The 20,796-nt window shown below is 43.1% G+C and overlaps 1 protein-coding gene across 3 annotated transcripts in view; it reads right to left on the reverse strand.

Moving 5' to 3' along the window:
• Positions 1-20,796, reverse strand: part of ADCY9 (adenylate cyclase 9) — a 125,862-nt gene that overhangs the window by 37,265 nt on the left and 67,801 nt on the right. For all 3 annotated transcript variants that reach the window (XM_063098753.1, XM_063098754.1, XM_063098752.1), the window contains exon 3: positions 6,860-7,050. In XM_063098753.1, coding sequence (XP_062954823.1) covers positions 6,860-7,050 — 191 coding nt within the window. The remainder of the gene's footprint in view (positions 1-6,859; positions 7,051-20,796) is intronic.

A 20,796-nucleotide genomic window follows, 5' to 3' on the forward strand; every position in this document is an offset into this window, starting at 1 on the left:
GGCTAACCACATCCATGGGTGGGCCAGGGCCTTGCTGTTTAAGCTAATGGATTAGGTACAGGCATGAACACTTCAAAATGAGTGACTTCTGCTAACAAAATACTAGAGGAAAATAGAAGCAGATTATTAGAGGAAAACAGAATCAGTAGTTATCACAGAAAAAGAAAGGCATCCCAGATGCTGTAAGAACAGAAAGCAGACAGCCTACAAATACTGGAGGCAAAACAACAAACAAACAAGCAGATGAATACCTGTAAAACTCAGACCTGAGATCTCAAAGCCACATAGTATAGAAGCAAAGAACCCTGGACTTCCCATTTGATCCCTCACAACCACTGGGCTTACTTAATAACCAAGGCTGGTAATGATCATCTGAGTGAAGAGCAGGTTAAATTATATCCAGCAGACTAGAAGAAGATTGTGGAAATATCCCATCAGAGAGTCACAATAAGAAAGCATTTGGTATTTGGGGAAGTTTCATTTAGGTGTTCATTCACCTCCTGATGATGCCAGTTACAAGACGCTGGACATAGCTCCCATTTCAGTCCATATAAACAGTTTCTGGAATAACTTTAGACTTACAGAGAGTGGGAAAGACAGTAAAGTTTGCATACATCCTCCACCATGTGTGACCACAGTACACTTATCAGAACTGAAAAATTAACACCAGCACAACTCTATTAACTAAACTACAGATTTTATGCAGATGTCCCAGTTTCCCCCTAATGCCGCTTTTCTGTTCCCAGATCTCATCCAGGATCCCACGCTGCATTTAGTTCTCATGTCTCCTTGATCCCCTCCAGTCTGCGGCAGTTCCACAGTCTTTGCTTGTCTTTCATGACCTTGACACTTTTCAAGTGTCCTGGTCAGGAGTTTTGTAGAATGTCCTTGGATGGGGATCTGTCTGATGCTTTCTCACAAGCAGATGGAGCTTTGGGACTTGGAAGAAGATGTCGCATTGGAAATATGCCCTTCTCAGTACCACACAGCAGGGGTCCACGACATCGCTATGTCTTATTAGTGGTGATGCTCACCTTGAGCAGATACAGGTGGGGTCTGCCATGCTTGTCCATAGCAAAGTTACTATTCTTCCCCGTTTAGTTAATAAATATGTGAGGGAGAGATGCTTTGAGGCTGTGCAAATATCCTGTTTCTCCTAAAACTTTTACCCACTTAGGGGCCGGCCCATGGCTCACTTGGGAGAGTTTGGTGCTGACAATACCAAGTCAAGGGTTAAGATCCCCTTACCGGTCATCTTTTTTAAAAAAAAAAAAAAAAAAAAAAAAAAAAAAAAAAAACTTTTACACACTGATTTCAGAATTCCTGGATGGATCTTGCCTGCAGCACTGATGACTATAGTGTCCTACTGGTGATTTTCCACTCCTCTCATTCCTCCTACTTCTATTACCTGGAATTCCTCTGTAAGGAAGAGCTGTTCTTTGAAGGAAATACACACATGACTAAAACTATAGATAAAACTTGAAAAGTCCTTTTAAAATAAACTTCCTTTACATCCACCTTTCAGAGCTAATAGTGAGACTACTGCTTATTTATTTTAAAAAAATGTTTTTGGCAGCTGGCCTGTACAGGGATTGAACCCTAGACGTTGTAGTTATCAGCATCACACTCTAACCAATTCAGCTAACCAGCTAGATCTGCTTATTTATTTTTCTAACAGTTCTATCAAGATATAATTCACACACCACACAATTCACCCATTTAAAATGTATAATTCAATGTATTTTTATTATATTCACAGGATTGTGCAACCATCACCACCAACAATTCAGACTACAGTTTATGATAAATATTTATTTAATTTCTAAATTTTATACATATGTGTGTGTGTGTATAAAATATAAACCTATTATCTTTTCAATAATGAACTAAAAGGCCATCCACTTCCTCCAACTGAGCCAAATGAACTATTCATAATGATTTTACATACAGATAACAAGGGTAGAAGAAGGGGTCATTTATTTAGTATCACTAAAGAAGTCATGGCAACTGTCATAAAAGGATGGTTCCCAGGGTCTGTGGCCTCAAAGGGGAGGTACAAACCCCTAAAAACAGGACAGGTCTTCTCCGAGTCATCCCCCTGAGGGCAAATCCACCCCATCAGCTTCATTCCTGACTATAAACACGTGGATAACTGACGAGGGTCAATCACAAAGACCTGCCATGCAGGTGCGTTCTCAGTGAGGTCCTTCAGAGACGAATCAAGGTGCTTTTCCAGCTCAAATGGTTCACTGATGGGATTAAATGAACGGGATTAAAAAAACACCCATCCAATCTTTCTTTTTCATCTTCCTTGTTCTTCACAAAGAAGTTAGAGAAGCTAATTTTACTGACATATGGATTCTCGATCTGTCCAGCACTTACAGTGCTCACCATAAATGGGCACCTAACCTCTGCTACAGAGCTGATGTCACAGAAAACAGGCACAGGTACCCACAATCCTATGTCATGTTTGTGACTTGCTCACATTAGAGAGCACCCGTACCCTACAGCAATGATCAATTGCAGTAATTGGAAGAATCTCCCTCAAATCAGCACAAATGGCCAAGCTGAGACCTTCCCAAGAGCCAGTGACTTCTGGAGGGCAAATCCGCCCAGCGTGTCTGCCTCCTCCTGGTCCCTATCGACTCCTCCCACAGTCAAAGTCCACAGCTCTGCGTGGGTGGAACGAACACATGGCCCAGTGCGGACTGAGCCTCTACCCCAGATCCAGCACTCACAAGCATCACTTCGGTTAATCTTCAAACAATGCTGAGATTTTCTCCTCCTCACAGCCCCCACTGAGGAACACTTAGAGAAACGAAGTGACATCTTCACAGTTCCAAAGCCAAGGCTCTGAGAAGGATCTTCCATTTTAAGTCGTGGTCCTTTCCACAGCACCCAAGCTGCCTTCTGTGAAGCTGGTGTGTGGAGTCCTCATCCCTAACGGCTCATTCCTTGGCCTCTTTCTTGACTCATACCCTCACCCTAAACTCTAGAGTCTCTGCACGCTCAGGCTCAGAGAGCAGAGCACCATGGTTCTGGCGGTATCTGCCGCTCCAGCCCCCATCGGCAATGCCAGGGCCCTCATAATGAGATACTCACTGCTGGTCACTTCAAGAAGCCAAGACTTGGATGTGGAGAGGGTTCCCTTTGACCTGTGAACTCAGAGCCAAAACCCCTGACCTTTGACATCAGAACCATTTCCCGGTAGGTCATTGAAAGTACTCAGATCATTTTATGATGTATTAGGTAAGAATTTTCCAGCTATGAATTGGGAGATAACTTAAAGACATACAGTACGCATACACTAGGGGTGGAAAATAAATCTTTCATGGACATTATCTTGGTTCTAAATAGTTCTGCCCAGGCTTCTGAATTTGGTCCTTCTTTTTTTTTTTTTTTTTAAAAGATGACCGGTAAGGGGATCTTAACCCTTGACTTGGTGTTGTCAGCACCACACTCAGCCAGTGAGCGAACCGGCCATCAGTATATGGGATCCGAACCCGGGGCCTTGGTGTTATCAGCACCGCGCTCTACCGAGTGAGCCACGGGCCGGCCCGAATTTGGTCCTTCTTAATCTGGCTCTGCAGAGTCTATCTCTCTGTGTGTCATTAAAGAATTAAAAACTTCAGCTAAAAAGAAGTTGAAATTATCTACTACATGTCAGGCACCGTGCTGCTCATTTGGAAATGTCAATTATTTCACACGTGGTCTCTGCATCCAAAGTGCCCACAGAAGGAAACAGAGATTGAGATCGTGTATGTTATAGCCAAGTGGTGGGACTAAGATTTAGGAGACAGCGGTATCAGCAAGAGGAGGCACAGGAAATGGTCATGAAGCCAAACAGTGATGTGTAAAGATAGGTTTGGAGGGAGGAGAGCGATGAGTATAGCGGGCAAGAGGAACAGCAGGAGCAAGACATGTGGTCACTCACTTGATGGATATTTACTGAACACTGTTTCTCTAATTTCTTGGTCCTTGGCATGAAAGTTTCCCCTCCACCAGCATACCCCCAAAAGATATAACCCACAGCACTCACCCTGTAAGGTGTAGCTTGAAAGCAGACATCTGCTCAAAGAGGCCTGCAGATGCTGCCTACCACGGCTCCCTTTGGAGACCTGGCAGTGCCAATTAGCATATTAAAGGCTCTGGGAAGTCCTACAGTAAAGAAACCCTTTCTGTGTTGTTTAATCCAGAATTTCCCAAATTTACTTGACGACAGAGTCTTTTCTCGTACTTGACACCTATTTCTACCACCTGAGGAAACATACTTTGAGAGACACTGCCTTTCTCCAGGCCTCATCAGCTAGGCAGGGAGGACGGACTGTGGGGCGGTGACAGAAACCCACACGAGAACAGACTCCCGCTGAATGAGGTGGCCGCAGTGACAGAGGAAGAGCAGCCCGTTGACAGAAGAGTCGACAGACCCTGCTAAAGGATCAGGAGGAAGCAGTCGGCGATTCCAGCTTGTTTTCTTAGAAAAGCTAACCCCAGTGCAGATAATGTTACTAAGAGGATGGGCCAACGACGTATGTGTGGGGCACTGAGAAGTTTGTAAAATAAACCCACCCAAAGACTGTAGGAGCAAGCAACAGGCGTTTCACATTTCTATTGTTTGAAAACTCTTGTGTGAGACTAAGAGTACATGTCAGATTATAATCTATATAATTTTTAAAGCAGATCTCAGTTTTCTGCTTTTCAAGTTTAGCATTTTGGTTCATAACACTTCACTCACAGATACCAAGGAGGGCTCCTGACGATGGCAAAGCCTGGTGGAGACCAGGTCTTCCATCTCTTCCTGCTCTTTCCACTCCAATTGTGGAATCCAAATGATTCTAACTTTCTGGGACAGGCCTCGTCTCAGATATCCTAGTGTCCTCCCCAAACCATCAAAATGTACCAGAAATCATACTTTGTGATCCAACTTCGTGATCATTCCCTCCTGGAAGGGGCACTAAAATCTTTTTTTTTTTGACTCAAATTCCTTTCGATAAACATAGCCAACCTAATAGATCACAGGGTTTTCAGAACCTTTTCATTTATTACTTGTAGAGTCTATACATGGCAATAGTATATGCTCAACAGTTTTTGACCATCCAGATCAAAGTAAATATATAACTAGAATAAGAAATGTTCTTTTGGTTTGAGAGAAAACCTTCTTAAGGCAATTTAGCACAGAGTCTGTTACTAAAATTGCAAGTATGTTATATGGTAAACTCAGCAACTGCATCCCTTACCAGCCAGAAACATATACATAATCTAAAATAGCACACAAGCACAACAAATCAGTTATTTTTGGCTTTGAGCTCTATTCTCTGCTTAAATACAGCTCAGTGTGAAGCCTGCAGGACGATTTCTCCCCGAGTAATAAAACCATATTGAAAGCGACGTTTTTTAATACCTCGCCCACACCAATTCTTCTCTGCCCATGTGTAGTAGCAGTCTGCGAGCCGAGAGCTACTCTTCCTAATGCTGCAAAACACCAGCCCAAGCAAGGAGCTGTCTCTAAAGTTTGCAGGCACGCAGTGAAGCTCAACTATGTTAACTGGTACGCATGTGCCAGACACAGTTGGGGAAACAGAGGGTCTGACACCACAAGCCTGGTGGTTCTCATTCAGGGGAGATTCTGCCCCGCACCCCCCCCAACCCCCACCCCGTGGCAACGTCTGAAGACATTTTTGATTGGCACAACTAGGGGGAGGGGGTGTTACTGATATCTAGTAAATAGGGATGCTGCTAACCAGCTGACAATGCACTAGACAGCCCCCACAACACAGGATTATCTGGTCCAAATGTCAATAATGCCAAGGTTGAGAAATCCTACATGAAACTAACAAAATGCACAATGAAAATGATATATGACAGCTGTCAATAAACCTAAAGACAATACTTACAAAAAGCAACTGGATGATAGGCACTATGGATTCCGACATAGTAAAATGATCTGGATATGCCCGCTGATGGCCACATTACGAACCCTGGTAAGCTTAAATGCCAATAGCGAGCTTTCACATCTGTTAATGAATGTGGATACGTTGGAACACATTGGAGTAAAGCCATAAAATAGGCCATCATCCTGATTAATACATCATTTTGTTATCTGAGAGCACAAAACAGTAAGGCAGAACTGCTATAACTCTCTCTTTTTAAAAATGGAAATAATTTAAACAGTAAAAATAAACAGAAGGTACAAGTGGGGGAACTAAATCACATGTGAAATCTGAGGAACAGTCCATAAACTTGAATGACTTCATATGCCCAGGTCGATCATATTAATTCCTTGGTAGTTTATTACGACATAATGTTAATCCAGAAATGGGCACTTCTAGACTGCTGGCAGGAGGTCTCTGTTCCAATAAGTGAATACCATAATGTTCTTGGCAACCTGTAGTCTTTCAGCAAGCTATGTTACAAGATTCACCCACACCAACAAAATTTAAAATAATCATGAATAGTGGATTTCAAGAGATTCAGAAATATTTGAGAAAGTGGTCTCTGAAATAAGATACAAACTAGCTCTTCAAGCAAGATGCAAGGAGAATCTCCTTCACTGTCATTTATCTTTAGCTTATAGAAATCCCAAAAGACACCATAGGTTACAGAAAAAGAAAATAATAACTACAGTGAGAAGCATCTTCTTGCAATACAGAAGTGAAATGGAGATGCGTAGTATGTCAAAAAGCAAGGATATTAAAAATGCAAAATGCTGCTAGCTTTATACTAAATTTAAAAATCATGAAAACCAAATCAAAGGGCATTCCAAGTCACTCATCACAGACCTAAAGGCCATTTACTGCACATGTTCTACTGCAGAGTTAATATAAAGTTTTAGAAGTAGGGAAAAAAAAAAAAAACTAACCTTAAGGTTATCAAAGGTTTTGACAGTCTGCGCCAAGTCACTGACGCTCCCTGCTGATGCTGTCCCCTGTCCCCTAGGGCCTGAGGACACCCGTGAGCCGTCAATGGCCTCGAAGCCAGAAAGCAAGGCCTCTGCACAGCTGCAGGGAGACTCCTTGGCTCTCTGACCCGATATCAGGTATGTCTTCAAACCTATGATGGATAAAAATTACAATCAGCACAGAAGGAAACCACCATTTCTTGAAATACAGCTCGGTCTTGCTCTCTACGGGGACACGGTCCTGAAAAGTTGAGAGTAAAGTGAAAACGTGAATGTGTCACATTTTATGACCAACTCCACTATCTTCTCAGTGAGGCGCAGCCTCAGGGAGACATCTGCCTGCAAGACACACCTCTGACTCACGCTGCATTTTCTCTAGCTAATGGCTGTGTGTTCGTTGTACCTTTGGGGGCTAAAATAAGCATTAAAAGTTCCTCCATGAAAGGGTCACCTGACCTCTTCATGGAGGCAGCACTGAAGCTTGAAGGTCGACTCTGGGCACTGCCAGGGTTTATTTCAATCTGTGAATACCAGTCCCTGACATTTATACCAGTCATTTATTCTAGCTGTCGGAGCAACCTAGAGCACCGACCACCTTACCTGCGTCAGAGACGGCAAAGCTGCCATGAGCTGTGAGACCCTCGCTCGTACCAACAGGGCTGATTAAAACCTCCCTTGATTCTGCTTTGTCAAGGATCTACTTTCTGCTGGATCCAAACATGCACCCCAGCAACATTCTGCTTCTGTCAGGCTGAGGTCTACATATGTTTTATTCTCTCAGACAATCCCCATTGGAAAAAACGGTTGGTCAAATGGGCAGTTAACCTACGTTTTTACAATTCTCACTGAAGGCTGAAAAAGACACACTAATACATGTGACACCGTTAGGTAGCTACAACAGGTAGGGAGCTCCCTGCTCCAGGTATTTAGAACTATCTGTTGGGAAAGTAAGAAGGAGCAGGTTTTCCAGGAAGAACTCAAGGAATTTTTGAAAAAGGAGCAAACTTTATTTACATATGTGAATCCTTTTTCACATATTTAAATGTACCCTATTTACATATTTAGATTCTTTATTGGAATTTAGCCAGACAGCAAATGTATTGGAGGGAGTGATGTGCTCTTTATTCAATAAATGTTTATTTCAGGCCTGGTGTATGCCACACACTCAGGATAAAATCCAGAACGAAACTGGGTCCCCACCATGCAGAGCTTACGTTCTAGCAGGTTACAATGAAAAGTCATTGGAGGGGGTATCATGGGAAGAGTCAGTCAAGAGGTGATGTGTCTACACCACTGTTTCCAGGACAGTTTCTTGTAGTTGGTACATATTTAATAAGTACTTTAACATTAATTAATCAAATAACCTAGGGACCACTTCATCAATAATCCTTTATCTGAAGCTGGCCCTGACCACAGAATGACGATCCCATGAGATGCCAGCAGCATGGGGCACCCCTCCCCAAGGATGCTGCTCCCCATAAACGAGGGCTGCCCTGGGAGCTCAAAATGGGCCACCTCTCACATCCAGGAAGGGTCATCACCCAAGGTAACCATTCATCTGCTCCCCATGCAGCTCCAAAACTGCAAAAGAAAGGAAGATGGCCTTTCCTGGAGGTGTGTGAGATCTAAAGCAGGGAGAAGGTCTAAGAGGGTGGCCAGCACATTCACACCATTGAGCCCAGCCCTCCTCAGGGAGCAGGATGGCAGCTGCTTGCCTCTTCAGTCCCCAGCCCCAGGTGTGCCACGTTGCACGAGTCCCTGAGGTTTGTGGTTGCTATTCTGAACTGGGATTGCTGAGTCACAGTTCACTCATCAAACATTCATTAAGCACTTCCTGTTTAGCCTACACTGTGAGGGGTGCAGGGAGGATGAGAGAGAACGTGTCAGCCACGATGGTGACCTGTGTGAAGCCATCACCTGCTGAGGGGAGCAGACAACAGGCAGGTGTCACTACAGCCAGGTGCGCCAAGTCCCAGGACGAGGAGGCATGGGGAGCTCCAGGGAGCACAGGAGACTAGGAAGGAAGGTACTGCAGTTTGAATGTGCCCCCTCTGAAATTCAGGTGTTGCCATCATGACAGTATTAAGAGGCGAGGCCTTTAGGAGGTGTCTAGGCTGTGAGGGCTCCTCCCTTGGGAATGGGATTAGTGCCCTTATAAAGGCTCTGGAATGAGGGGATTGGTTCTGTCGCTCCCTCTTCCACCACAAGAAGACAGGTGTCCCTCCTTTCCAGAGGCTGCAGCCCTCACCAGATGACCAAACCTGCTGGCACCTTGACCTTGGACTTCCCAGCCTCTAGAATTGTGAAAAACAAATTCTGGTCTTTACAAATTCCCCAGTCTGTGGCGTTCAGTTCTAGCACCACAAATGGAATAAGACAGAGCCTTGCTGGATAAAGCACCCTCCAAGCCGAGAACCAAAAGATGAAGCAAGGTCAGCCCGGGGACAGCAAACAGGTCCAAGGGCTGGGGCGGCTGTCACCAGCTGGCGGTGTTACTAGAACAGTCTGTGAAAGGCCTCCAAAAAGGGAGGCCTGGGCAGGCATAGCTGTGAGGTGGCGCTGAGCTTAGTGTGGCTGGAACGTGGGATGCATGTGGGAGACTGGCCAGAAGTGAGTCCGTGCAGGGCACTGCCTGGGCGATCGCCAGGGGTCTTCTTTCTGGGGGGGGGGGGAAGCCGGAGTAGGGAGAAAGAGCAATGAGCAGGAACAAGGCTTGGGACAGGCCAGGGAGCTGGTGCAAATGCCAGCCACAGTCACAATGTGTGTGTGGGGGTGTGTGTGGGGGTATTGGGGGCATGAAAGTCAGGAAACAATGGTGGAAACAAGGAACCTGCTCCCCTGAATCTGGTGGCAACAGGCAATGTTTCTGTTATAGTTGATTGAAAGTGGTGAGCAAGGGCATGGCTTCTGGGGAGGAGCTCTCAGAGACAGGCTCTGGCTCCACCACCTAACTGTGTAACCTAAATAAGCTGCTTGGTATCTTGGCACCTCGATTCTCACCCATGCAAGGTAAGGAAAAGAGTAGGACTTGCCCTGCAGGACTCACGTGAGGCCTCAGTGTTCACACACACACACACACACACACACCCACACACACAGATGAACACATGCATGCGCACACACGGCATTCCCAGAAGTACCCAGCACACAGTCAGACTCAGCCACGTGAGTGTTGTCATCAATGTGGGTGTCTGACCTACTTTTCATGCTTCTTCTATATACCAAAGCATTTGTGGAACTGTTAAATCAATAATTGCTCCAAACTTGTTTCTAACTTGGATTTTTCTTTAGGGAGCTATGGATTCCCAACTTGTGTGATAACTACTGCTAGTGCTACAAAGGTCAAATGTACCTATGCATCCATAGCAAGCAAAATCAGTAAATCAGTTAAGTATCTTTTTATGTATGCTTCAATACAGAAAGCTAAGTTTAAAGTGAAACCTGAATGTCCACTGAAGATGACTGGATAAGGAAAATGTGGTATACGTACACAGTGGAATACTACTCTGCCATGAAAAAGGAATGAAATTCTGCCATTCACAGCAACATGGATGTACTTAGAGAAAATTATGTTTAGTGAAACAAGCCAGGCACAGAAAGAGAAATATCGCATGTCCTCATACATAAGTGGGAGCTAAAAACAAAGAAACAACAACAAAGAATGGAATAAAGATACAACAATTGCAACAATTTGTTGAACTTTCAAAAGGAGAGAAGGAAACTGAGGCCACCAGAAGTGGGAAAAGGGGAGTAGGAGGGGGGTTAGCGAGAAATTGGTAATGAGTCACAAAATATGACTACGTTGTGTAATTATAAATATAATGATAAAAAAAAATAAATACAAATAAAAAAAATACTAAAGTAAGGCAGAGTTTAACAACAATAGGAAATACCCTGAGCAATGTATCAGGATGCGTTTCTGAGTTCAAGCCTAGTCAAAGTCTTAAGACAAGAGAGTTTACAGAAGACAAGGATTTTATGAATAACTCCACACATGGACCTGGGGTCCAACTTCATTAGAATGGCTCTTTTGGAGCAGAAGGTCAAACTAAGGCAGCTAAATGATTTATTTAGTTAAGTACAATGTAAGAAGGAGAATAATAAGATTTCTTATACTCTTTCCTGGTAATTGATTTCATTTGTTTTTTGGGGGGGGGTTAAACTGCACTTTACTTATTACTATAACATTCCCTTTTATTAAACTAGTAATTGATTTTAAACCTCATCAGTACTGATGCCTTTTATCAGCTTGATTTTACAAAGGCTACAGAGAGAGGAAGGTGTTTCCTAACGTGCTCCCATTGATGGAGGCATTTGTCTGCGGCTGCGTGTGATGAGGAGATCAACGTGGTTAATGTTCTTGAGTATTCTTGAGTATGTCATCAGTTCTTTGAGGACAAATACCATGCTGTACACCCACTGGTGATCAGTTTTGGTGAAATGAGTGTAACCGGAGTGAGTGATAAAGTCCATTTTGGACAAGAAAGACGATTCCAGTCTCTTTTGTCGTGGTCTTGTTCTTCGGGGCTCTTGCTTGGGAGTGAAATATCCTCAATCCCAAGAATCAATGGAAAGAGAAGAATAACTAAGAAGGAAAGAATGTTTTATGACACGACTCTGGGAGTTAACAGCATAACATAACAAACACCTGGAAGCTTCCATCACTAATGATTTAAAATGATAAACAAGAGACAGGCGATCGGCTTGGGATGGTTCGTAAACACTTTAAAAATGTCTTTTTACTTTGCACTGCATTTTTCCTCACAAGTAGGTCTGAAATGGCCGAGTAGCATGAGAATTATTTAAACTAAAATATACTCAGTCAACGTGAAAAATAAAGATTAAAAGCACTCAATCTACCAAATAACCAAGGCCTATAAAGTTATAGATAACGAGATTTTATAATTATCTGTTGCTTCTGCTTAAGAAGAGCAAAAGTTTTAACGAAACAAAAAAATAAACATTTTTCACCTATTAACATTAAGGTGCTCTAGGCGGGTCTAAGTCCTTAAAAAGAAACAAACAACAACAAAAAAGAATGAAATAAAGATACAACAATCACAACGATTTGCTGAACTTTCAAAAGGAGTTGTTTTTTTCACTCCTATGTAAAACAAGGAATCAGAAGGACCGATTTGTTCTGATATTTGTTGATAAATCCTAAATTCCTACAGCAAGTGGCTGTTGGTAAAACTTAACCTCTTTTTACAAAATGAAGTCCCAAACAATAAAATACAAGACAGATTTACCAAAGAAGGAGAAAGAAACCAAAGGTGGGCACCGTGCCTGTTCAACTTGATCCTGATTACAATTTCATCCTAACAAAATAAAGTTTTGGAAGAAAACACGTGTGTGCACCAGTAATAAGAAAGCGTGCTGCCCTCATGGCCAAACGCAGGTGAATAGGTACCCACTTAGTGACCGCATAACTGCGTACTGTCTCCTCCTTAACGTCTTCATTTGGTATTCAGTGCTCCACCACTAACTGCTCAATTGCTAACAATGGGGGAGTCCATGGTAACAAGCTCCAGAGACCCACACCTCCCGCCTCTAAAAACCTCTCCAACTATGGTTGGATATCACGAGCCTTCACAAAGGCTCTAGAAACGAGTTCTCAGAAAGATGACATTTGGCAAACCTGTAAGCAGCCTGCCCGGCACTACCTCATTCATTCATCTGCTCATTCATTCATTTACTCACCCAACAAGTTGAGTATTTACTCAGTACTTACTGAGAGTTAGGACCTGGCTAGGGGAAAACAGCACCCTGGTTGTGGAAACCGAGTGCAGATGAAAACTTGTACTTGAACGCCCGATCTCAGTTCTCTTGTGTGTAAGATAGAAATACAACAACATGATAATAAGGCCACGTCACAGGACTGTTGTGAGGATTAAGTGAGTTAATACACATAAAAAGGGAAATGCAAAAGGGAACAACAATGCTTTACCTGAGAAAGTCTCCGGGAATACTCAGGAGTAACTTGGAGTAAACTGAAGAAAGGCATGAAATAATGCTCATAAAAAAGTAAATAAGGGGCTGGCAGTTAGCTCTAATTGGCATCATTAGAGCATGGTGCCAATGACACCAAGGTCCAACATTCAATCCCTGTACCAGTCAGCTGCCAAAAAAAAAAAAAAAATTAAATGGGAGAGTTGAAGGATGGCAGTGGACGTGAACCATGAGTAAGGGATGGCCCAAATCCATGGAAAGGGAGAACTGCAGGAATTCAAGTCTGGGAGCTGACAGGATGTACAAAAGGGACAGAAGGCGTGTTTACAATGAGCTGTGGACAGCAAAAGGGAAGCAAAAGTCTGCAGTAACTATTTCAGAACACTGTTACGTACAGAGTTTAAATAATCGGGAGAGGCTATGAAATAAGAGAGCTCGGAGGAAAGATGTCAAGAACTGAAACAGACTACCAACTAATCAACTGTTATCCACCAAGTGATGGCACCGAATGCCACCGGCATGACAGAGAATGTCAGCTTACATCTGCAGTGGGCACAAGAGGGGTCACACTCCATGTTCTTTTCCCTAGAGAACTAAGAAATAACAACTCATGTGAAGGTTTTTAAGAGGTGACAGACAGTGAAAAACAGACTCTAGAAAGAAGAGAAACAAAAAACCAAATTTAAAATCTGAGAATAGGTGGCAGCTAAGTAATTGAAAAAAAAAAAACCCAAAAAACAAAAAAAGGGAATATATTGAAAATAGAAATAAAGCTGTATGACGCTCAGTAAAAGAAGCCAGTCACAAAAGGCCACATACTACACGATTCTGTTTACATGAAATGTCCAGAAGAGGGAAATCGGTAGACAGAAAGCAGACTAGTGATCGCCAGGGGCTTAGGGGGGATAGGGAGCAAGTACTAATGGGTACAGGGTTAGTTTTCGGGGTGAAGAAAATGTAAAATTAGATTGTGGTGATGGTTTTACAACTCTATGAATACACCAAAAACCACTGAATTGGATACTTGAGAGGGATGAACTGTATAGTCTGTGAATTATACCTCAGTAAAGCTTTTATTTATTTATTTATTTATTTAATTTTTATTTATTATTTTTTTTTAAAGATGACCGGTAAGGGGATCTTAACCCTTGACTTGGTGTTGTCAGCACCACGCTCAGCCAGTGAGCAAACCGGCCATCCGTATATGGGATCCGAACCCGGGGCCTTGGTGTCATCAGCACCGCACTCTCCCGAGTGAGCCACGGGCCGGCCCATGTAAAGCTGTTTTTTAAAAAGAAAGAAATAAAGCTACATGAAGTTCAACAAGATGGAACAGTTCTGAGATTTGAGAAGAAATAAAATAAAGCCGGGAAGAACTACTCTCTCCCTGAGAATTCAAGGTAAAGGAGTGGGCAATGGCAGGTTAAAAAATAAAGAAAGAAAGAAAAATTAAGACTAAAGGCTTAGAAACAGATAATGTAGTAGAGCTAGGATGGAAAAACATGCAACTGAGAAATAAGGCTAAATAACCTTGAAGAACTAAAAATTCAAAATGGCAAGAGTTCAGAAGTCTAGGAGAGATTAAACAAAACAAACAAAACAAAACAAAACAAAATTTTGACCTTCACAAGATATCACCAAGAATCACCAAATTTGCAGCTCTCACTACTGCAGTCTGGCTGATACCCAAGCTGTCTTCTTAGGCCACAAAAGAGCAGCAGGGGAGCTGGCCTGACTGCTCCAAGCACTGAGGCTTCCTTTTTATCCAGGAGTATATTTATTTGCAAAGGCATTTTCTTCTGACCCGTGGGCCGTTTTATATGCATTGGACATCCCCTCTGAGCATCTCGTGCTGGGAAGAAAGGCAACCAAGACCATGGTGCCACCTCTCTCGAAAACTCCATCTTATGCAAAGAGAAAGACACGACGATGTACATTCCTGACTAACCTTCCGTGGAGTAGCCATGCCAGCGCTAGCACCACCTGTTACTACGTGAAAATGCTTATCCCAGCCTCTGGCTTTCTCCTAAATCCCACTTCCAGCACAGGCACATGCTTGCTATCAATTTCCACACTTTGCAAAGTATCCAGTTTTCAACTTGCAAGAGGTTTTCTCTTTGGATGAGTATTTCATACACTGTCTGCAGCAGTGACGGCAGCAGTTTCCCTGGCTGCATTTTCTTGTGCGGCGAGCACGTGGTAGCCTTGCTCAGACCACCTCACTGAGAAATCCTAAACCTCCATCTCCTTCTTTGCTATCTCCAATGTCTGCAATTTCACTGCAGCACTAGTGGCAGCTTTTCTTTTTTCAGTCTTTTTCAGAAGAGTCAGAGTTGTGTTTATGTGGGACGTCTTTAACAACCTCCAAAGTGTTGCTGTGTGTTTGACAAGAAGTCAAGAGCAAGGCCACCCTGCCACTTGGGGATGTCACGAGCTGGATGATTTGCTCTCCCATGGCATGGCAAGGGAGTATCATTTTAGCCTCAGGAAAATCACAACTGCGTTGTAGACTCACACATGATCAAAACTGAAACCGAAACCAAGGCAGAGAGTAGTGAGTACCCACGCACAGAGGAGAGGACAAATGATGAGTCCCCAGGCCATCGATGCACAGAGATATGGCTTATGCAAAAATGTGACCTGGAGCTGCAGTCTACAGGCCTCATTTCCACAAAGGGGTTGGATGAGTCTTCAGGGGTTTCCTTGTCTTAGAGTAGACAGTTGACCACTACACACCCTGGAAGAACCATTGTGTTAATGAAGAGATGGAAATGCGCAGAAGGCCCAGGAAGGAAGGTTCCAGACCATGAGAGGTGCTGGCCCAAGACAAAACAGCTGAGTATGTGGAGCAGTAAAGACCATCACATCATGGGTAAGAAACAAAGTGCTATTCTGAACAACACGGACTATGTTAAAAAACACAGAAACACACCAAAATATAACAGGATAATAGGATTGTGGAAAACATTCATTTTCCATATTATTAAATATTTTTCTTATTTACCACATGTTTAAAATAAGCATGAATTTTTGAATTTATTACAAAATATTTTAGACACGGAAACATGTAAGGAAGAATATGCTGAAGTCTCTTGGTCCCACCAGTCTAAGCAATAAAACGTCACCTGCACTGTTCAAGTTCCCCATGTTCTTTAGACTTCCACTACATGTATATGTAATGCTAAACAATACAGCATTAATGTTTTTTTAATTTACATAAATGACATTTTACAAGTAGTCTTCTGAAAGTTGTGTTTTTTGTTCAGTGTTACGTTTTTGTTTTTTTTTTAAAGATGACCAGTAAGGGGATCTTAACCCTTGACTTGGTGTTGTCAGCACCACACTCTCCCAAGTGAGCCACAGGCCGGCCCTTCAGTGTTATGTTTGAGATTCATCCATGTTGATATGTGTGACTCTTGTTCATTTATTTCCAATATTATGAAGTTTCCCAGTGAATAAATGTACCACAATTTTAAAAAGAAAAACTGAAAATATTAAAACTAATTAACACCGACTATAAATGCAGTATTCTGTTAAAAATGAGAAACATGATAAATAGAGTAAGATATAAGATATATTTAACACAAAAATACCACTGACTGGAAGAATACATCATAAATATAAATTTAAGGAAGAAATGGAACTTGTGGAGATCAGTTTTTAAAAAATCAGGAGAAGAGCAAGGATGAAAGAAAAGTTGTGGGAAAAAAAAAGTTAAAGAAATCAAACTTGGAGAGGGTGGCAGGGCCAGGTGAGGGACCACAAAATCATGTTAAGATGGAAAAAAATCAAAACAGAGTAATAAAATAAAAGGACACAGAACTCTCTTCAAACTGTAAATTAACTAGGTTGAAGGGGACGATCCTATAAGCCCAGCGTGGCAGTCCTCATGACTGCTGCAGCATGGGGACAATAAGCCTGCCACTGCTGTAGGCAGGACATGGAGGGGGTCCCAGGAAATAAACCAAGGCAGGCTGACCTGTGGTCAGGGGTAAATATCTGCCCAGCTGGATCAAGGGCCTAGCAATGCAGCTGAGGAAAAGAGCCCCGATATTTCAGCCACAGAGCTGGGCTCAGAGGGGTGTGAGAGGATGGAGCCAAGGAGGGACTTCCAGGGGACAGCCAGGGATTGGGTGAGGGATGATGAAGAGTCACAACCCCTGCTGTCCAACAGAGCTTTCTACTGAACTTTTTTTTTTTTAATTAATTGTTTGTTTTTTGTTTTTGCATTTTTTTTGGCAGCTGGCCGGTAAAGAGATCCAAATCCTTGACCTTAGTGTTATCAGCACCACTCTCTAACCAAGTGGGCTAACCAGCCAGCCCCTCTACTGAACTTTTCAACAGAACTTTCTATGATGATGGAAACATCCTCCAGCTGTCCAGTTCAGTGGCCACCAGCCACATGTGGCTACTGAGCACTCGGGATGTGGCTAGTATGAATGAGGAACTGAATTTTTGTATCGTTTAATCGTAATTTAAATTTTAAACAGCTACATGTGGCTGGCAGCTACCATACTGAACATCAAAGATCTACATCCTTCCTTACTGGTGGAAAGGAATGGATTAAGAATGAAAAGCTTTTTCTTATCTTTATGAAATAGAGATGAGGTGGTAAAAAAAGAAGAATGAGTAGGATAAAAAGGAAAAGGAAATGTGAAACCAATCAGGATTAACTCTTATTATAGATGACATTCAGTAGCAAATACAAGGAGGGGATCACCCTATACACTAATAGCAGGAAGAGAAATAGATATTCTACCAAACAAAATGCTAATCTCTAAGAATATGCAAACAGGAGAGCTTGGAAAGACATGAATATTTTCAAAAAACGTTAAAATAAGTCAAAAATTGGTTCAAAAATCTAATTCAGAGCCTATATGTATATAGCTCCATCTTGCCTGACATATATTATTCCTAAAAATGTTTTTAATGTGAATATTTACAAAATATATCATAGTTTCCACTTTTTTTACACTCAAAATTATACCACGTGATTCCTAAAAACAGCCTGTAAAACAAATACCCAAGCACTCTGATCTTTCACATCTATTAAATGCAACATGTGTATTAAAACACACAAATGACCATGTCGTGGAGAGAGTTCTCTCTGATTCCGCAAGGCATGAATGTTTAACTAGGCACATGGCCACAATATTAATAGCATTTGGCAAGAACTCACTAAGCCAAGCCGGGAGTGGGTGTTTCAGGAAAGGTGACCACTGACTGTCCCTTGTGCCAAGGATTTAGCCCCGGGCAAATTTGTGAGGCAGATAGAATCTAACTCAGGTCACATTGGCCACCTGCCTTCTCCAGGACCCCAGTGCCTCCGGGGTGCCCCTACCCTCTGCCAACCTACTGTCTGAATGTCCAGCAGCAGCCCACCAGGATCAAGGCCAGGTTCCAGTGTCAAATTCTGCCCTATCTGGGGCTCATCATAACACTCCTGTTAGGTTGTGGGAAATACATTAAATTCCCCTGTGGATCCATAATAACACTTTCTGGTCCCCAACCCCATCAGACCCAACAGCTCCTCTGCATTACATTTAATACACTTTGATCTTGTAATGTCCTCTTTCCTCTTTTCATTTCCTTGAAATGAAATAAAACCCATGGACAATATGAACTTCAATCATTGAGACCATCGAAAGCACCTCTAGCAAATTTCCCAAACACCCGGCTGAGGAGCCCTTCACCAGCGGCCCCTGGATAGGTGGCAGGTACTGAGCAAAGGCGCCTAAGCCGTCATGCTTCAAACAAGGCCAAAGAGCCACATCTCTTTCTATCCTTCCCCCTGCCAGGAAAACCACCTTGAGGACAGTCTATAGGCTACAAATTCCACAATTCTGTGTATGTGTGTATCTATTATAGAAATGTATGTATAACCTATACATTTATGAGTACATGCACGTATGTGTATATGTGTATACATGTACCTGCAGCAATTTAAAAAGAGGAAAATTTCTTAATAACTTTTATCTTATTCATTCTTTTAACAAATAATAAGCTCCTGAAACACGTCAAGAATGGAGTTAGGCCTGCTATAAATCCTAATGATATCTTACACTGACGGTCTTACTAATCTTAGTGCCTACAGCACCTTGCTGAAGGCCTAGCACAATGGACATTCAAATATGTAAAGAACTGAATCACATCTCCGCAGCAGTGGTCCATTTGTAGATAGCATGAAAATCAAGGAAGGACAGAACAAAATACTGAATGTACTTGTAATTTCTCTGGAGACTGAATCACACAGACCAACTTACTCACATAGTAATGAACAAGAGGTTATCTGTCTATTGGATCTATCTGTGTACCCACCAGATGCCAGGCTAGACACCAGTGATACAGCTGTGAGCATCATACCCATCGTCCCTGACTCCATGTAACCAGCACAGGGAGAGTCGCCAGCTGTCTACAGAGCTATAAAGAAAACAGAAGGTCCCTGCCATGGAGAACGGCAGCAAGCAAGCAGATGACCGGTTTGCACGGGCATCGGAAAGGGCCTCTCTGAAGGAATGACACTGAGGTGGAGGGCTCGCGGTGAGAAGGAGACAATCATGGCAGGGGAAAGACCATGCGGGCGGAGCGATCAGAATGGAAAAGATTGTTGTGAGTTCTTGTGGCTGGAAGAAGACGCTGGGGCTGAAGCAGAGTGAGCGGAGAGAGGGTGGTATTACATGAGGCTGGAGAGATGAGCAGGGCCCCCAGGAGCCTCTAAGAGGAGTCTGAGTTAAACACTAGGCCCAGTTATAGTTATATACTATGTGTATAGTATATGCTAGACCCTAGTTATACGCTAGACTCTGCAGAATTTTAAGTAAGGGAGCACACCATCCAATTTTTTCTTTTTTTTGCATTTTCATTTTTAAATTTTATTTTTTAAATTTATTTATTTTTGACAGCTGGCCAGTACGGGGATTGAATCCTAGACCTTGGTGTTATCAGTGCCATGCTCTAACCCACTGAGCTAACAGGCCAGCCCTCATTTTCACCTTTTTAAATTTTTTAATTTGAACTAACTTTAGACATACAGAAAAGCTATAAATATAGTCCAAGGAGTTCCATTATACCCCTCACCCCACTTCTCCTAATCTGAATGTCGTCTTGTACCACGTCAAGCACAGTACAATAAACCAGAACAGGAGATTAACATCGGTATATCATTATTGACTAGACTATAGAACTTATTCAAATTTCATCAATTTTTTTGTCTGATTTCCATTCTGGCATCCTACCCAGGATCCCCCAGTGCTGGCTTGCTCATTTTAAAAACCTCTCAGCTGTAGAGGTCGAATGGCTTCAAGGTGTCAAGAATAGCAGTGGGGCCTCATTCTGAGGTTGCTGCTGTGATCCAGGTCAAAGGTAGAGTGGCCCGGCCGAGGGGCCAGCAGGATGTGTGGAAAGGGAACAAGGACACCTCCTGGGTTCAGCCTTCAGTATGTGGATGGATGAAGACACGTTTACTGAGATGAGAAAGACCAGGGGAGGCAAAGCTTTGGAGGCAAAATCAGAAGTGCAGTCTGGATGCCTTACACTGAATATGTCTGTGATGCACCCGAGTGAGGGTGTCAAGGACGCGGCTACAACATCAAAAGCAGAGGGGAGGTCTGGGCAGGAGACCTCATCCCGAGGTGAGGACGACACGAGGGGAGAGGGCCCACGATGAAGGCCTGAGGAAGGGCGGCATCAGACATGGTAAGGGAGGGGAGCCAGCAAAGACGTCTCAGGAGGGACAGGAGGGGTCAGAGGACAGGCAGAGGGCAGGACTCTGGGAAGCCAAGACAGAAGAGTGTGTCAAGAAATGGGAAAGTGAGCCAGGTTTGGCAATGCCATGACTGCCTGTGACCATGCCAGTGGCAGGTGCACCCAAGTGTGAAGGGCACAGGCCAGACAGGGGTGGACGTGTGCATGGAAGTGAGAAAGTGGAGGAGGCAGGTGTGGTCAGTCCT

The sequence above is a fragment of the Cynocephalus volans genome, chromosome 6 (genome assembly GCF_027409185.1).
Source record: "Cynocephalus volans isolate mCynVol1 chromosome 6, mCynVol1.pri, whole genome shotgun sequence".
Taxonomy (NCBI): domain Eukaryota; kingdom Metazoa; phylum Chordata; class Mammalia; order Dermoptera; family Cynocephalidae; genus Cynocephalus; species Cynocephalus volans.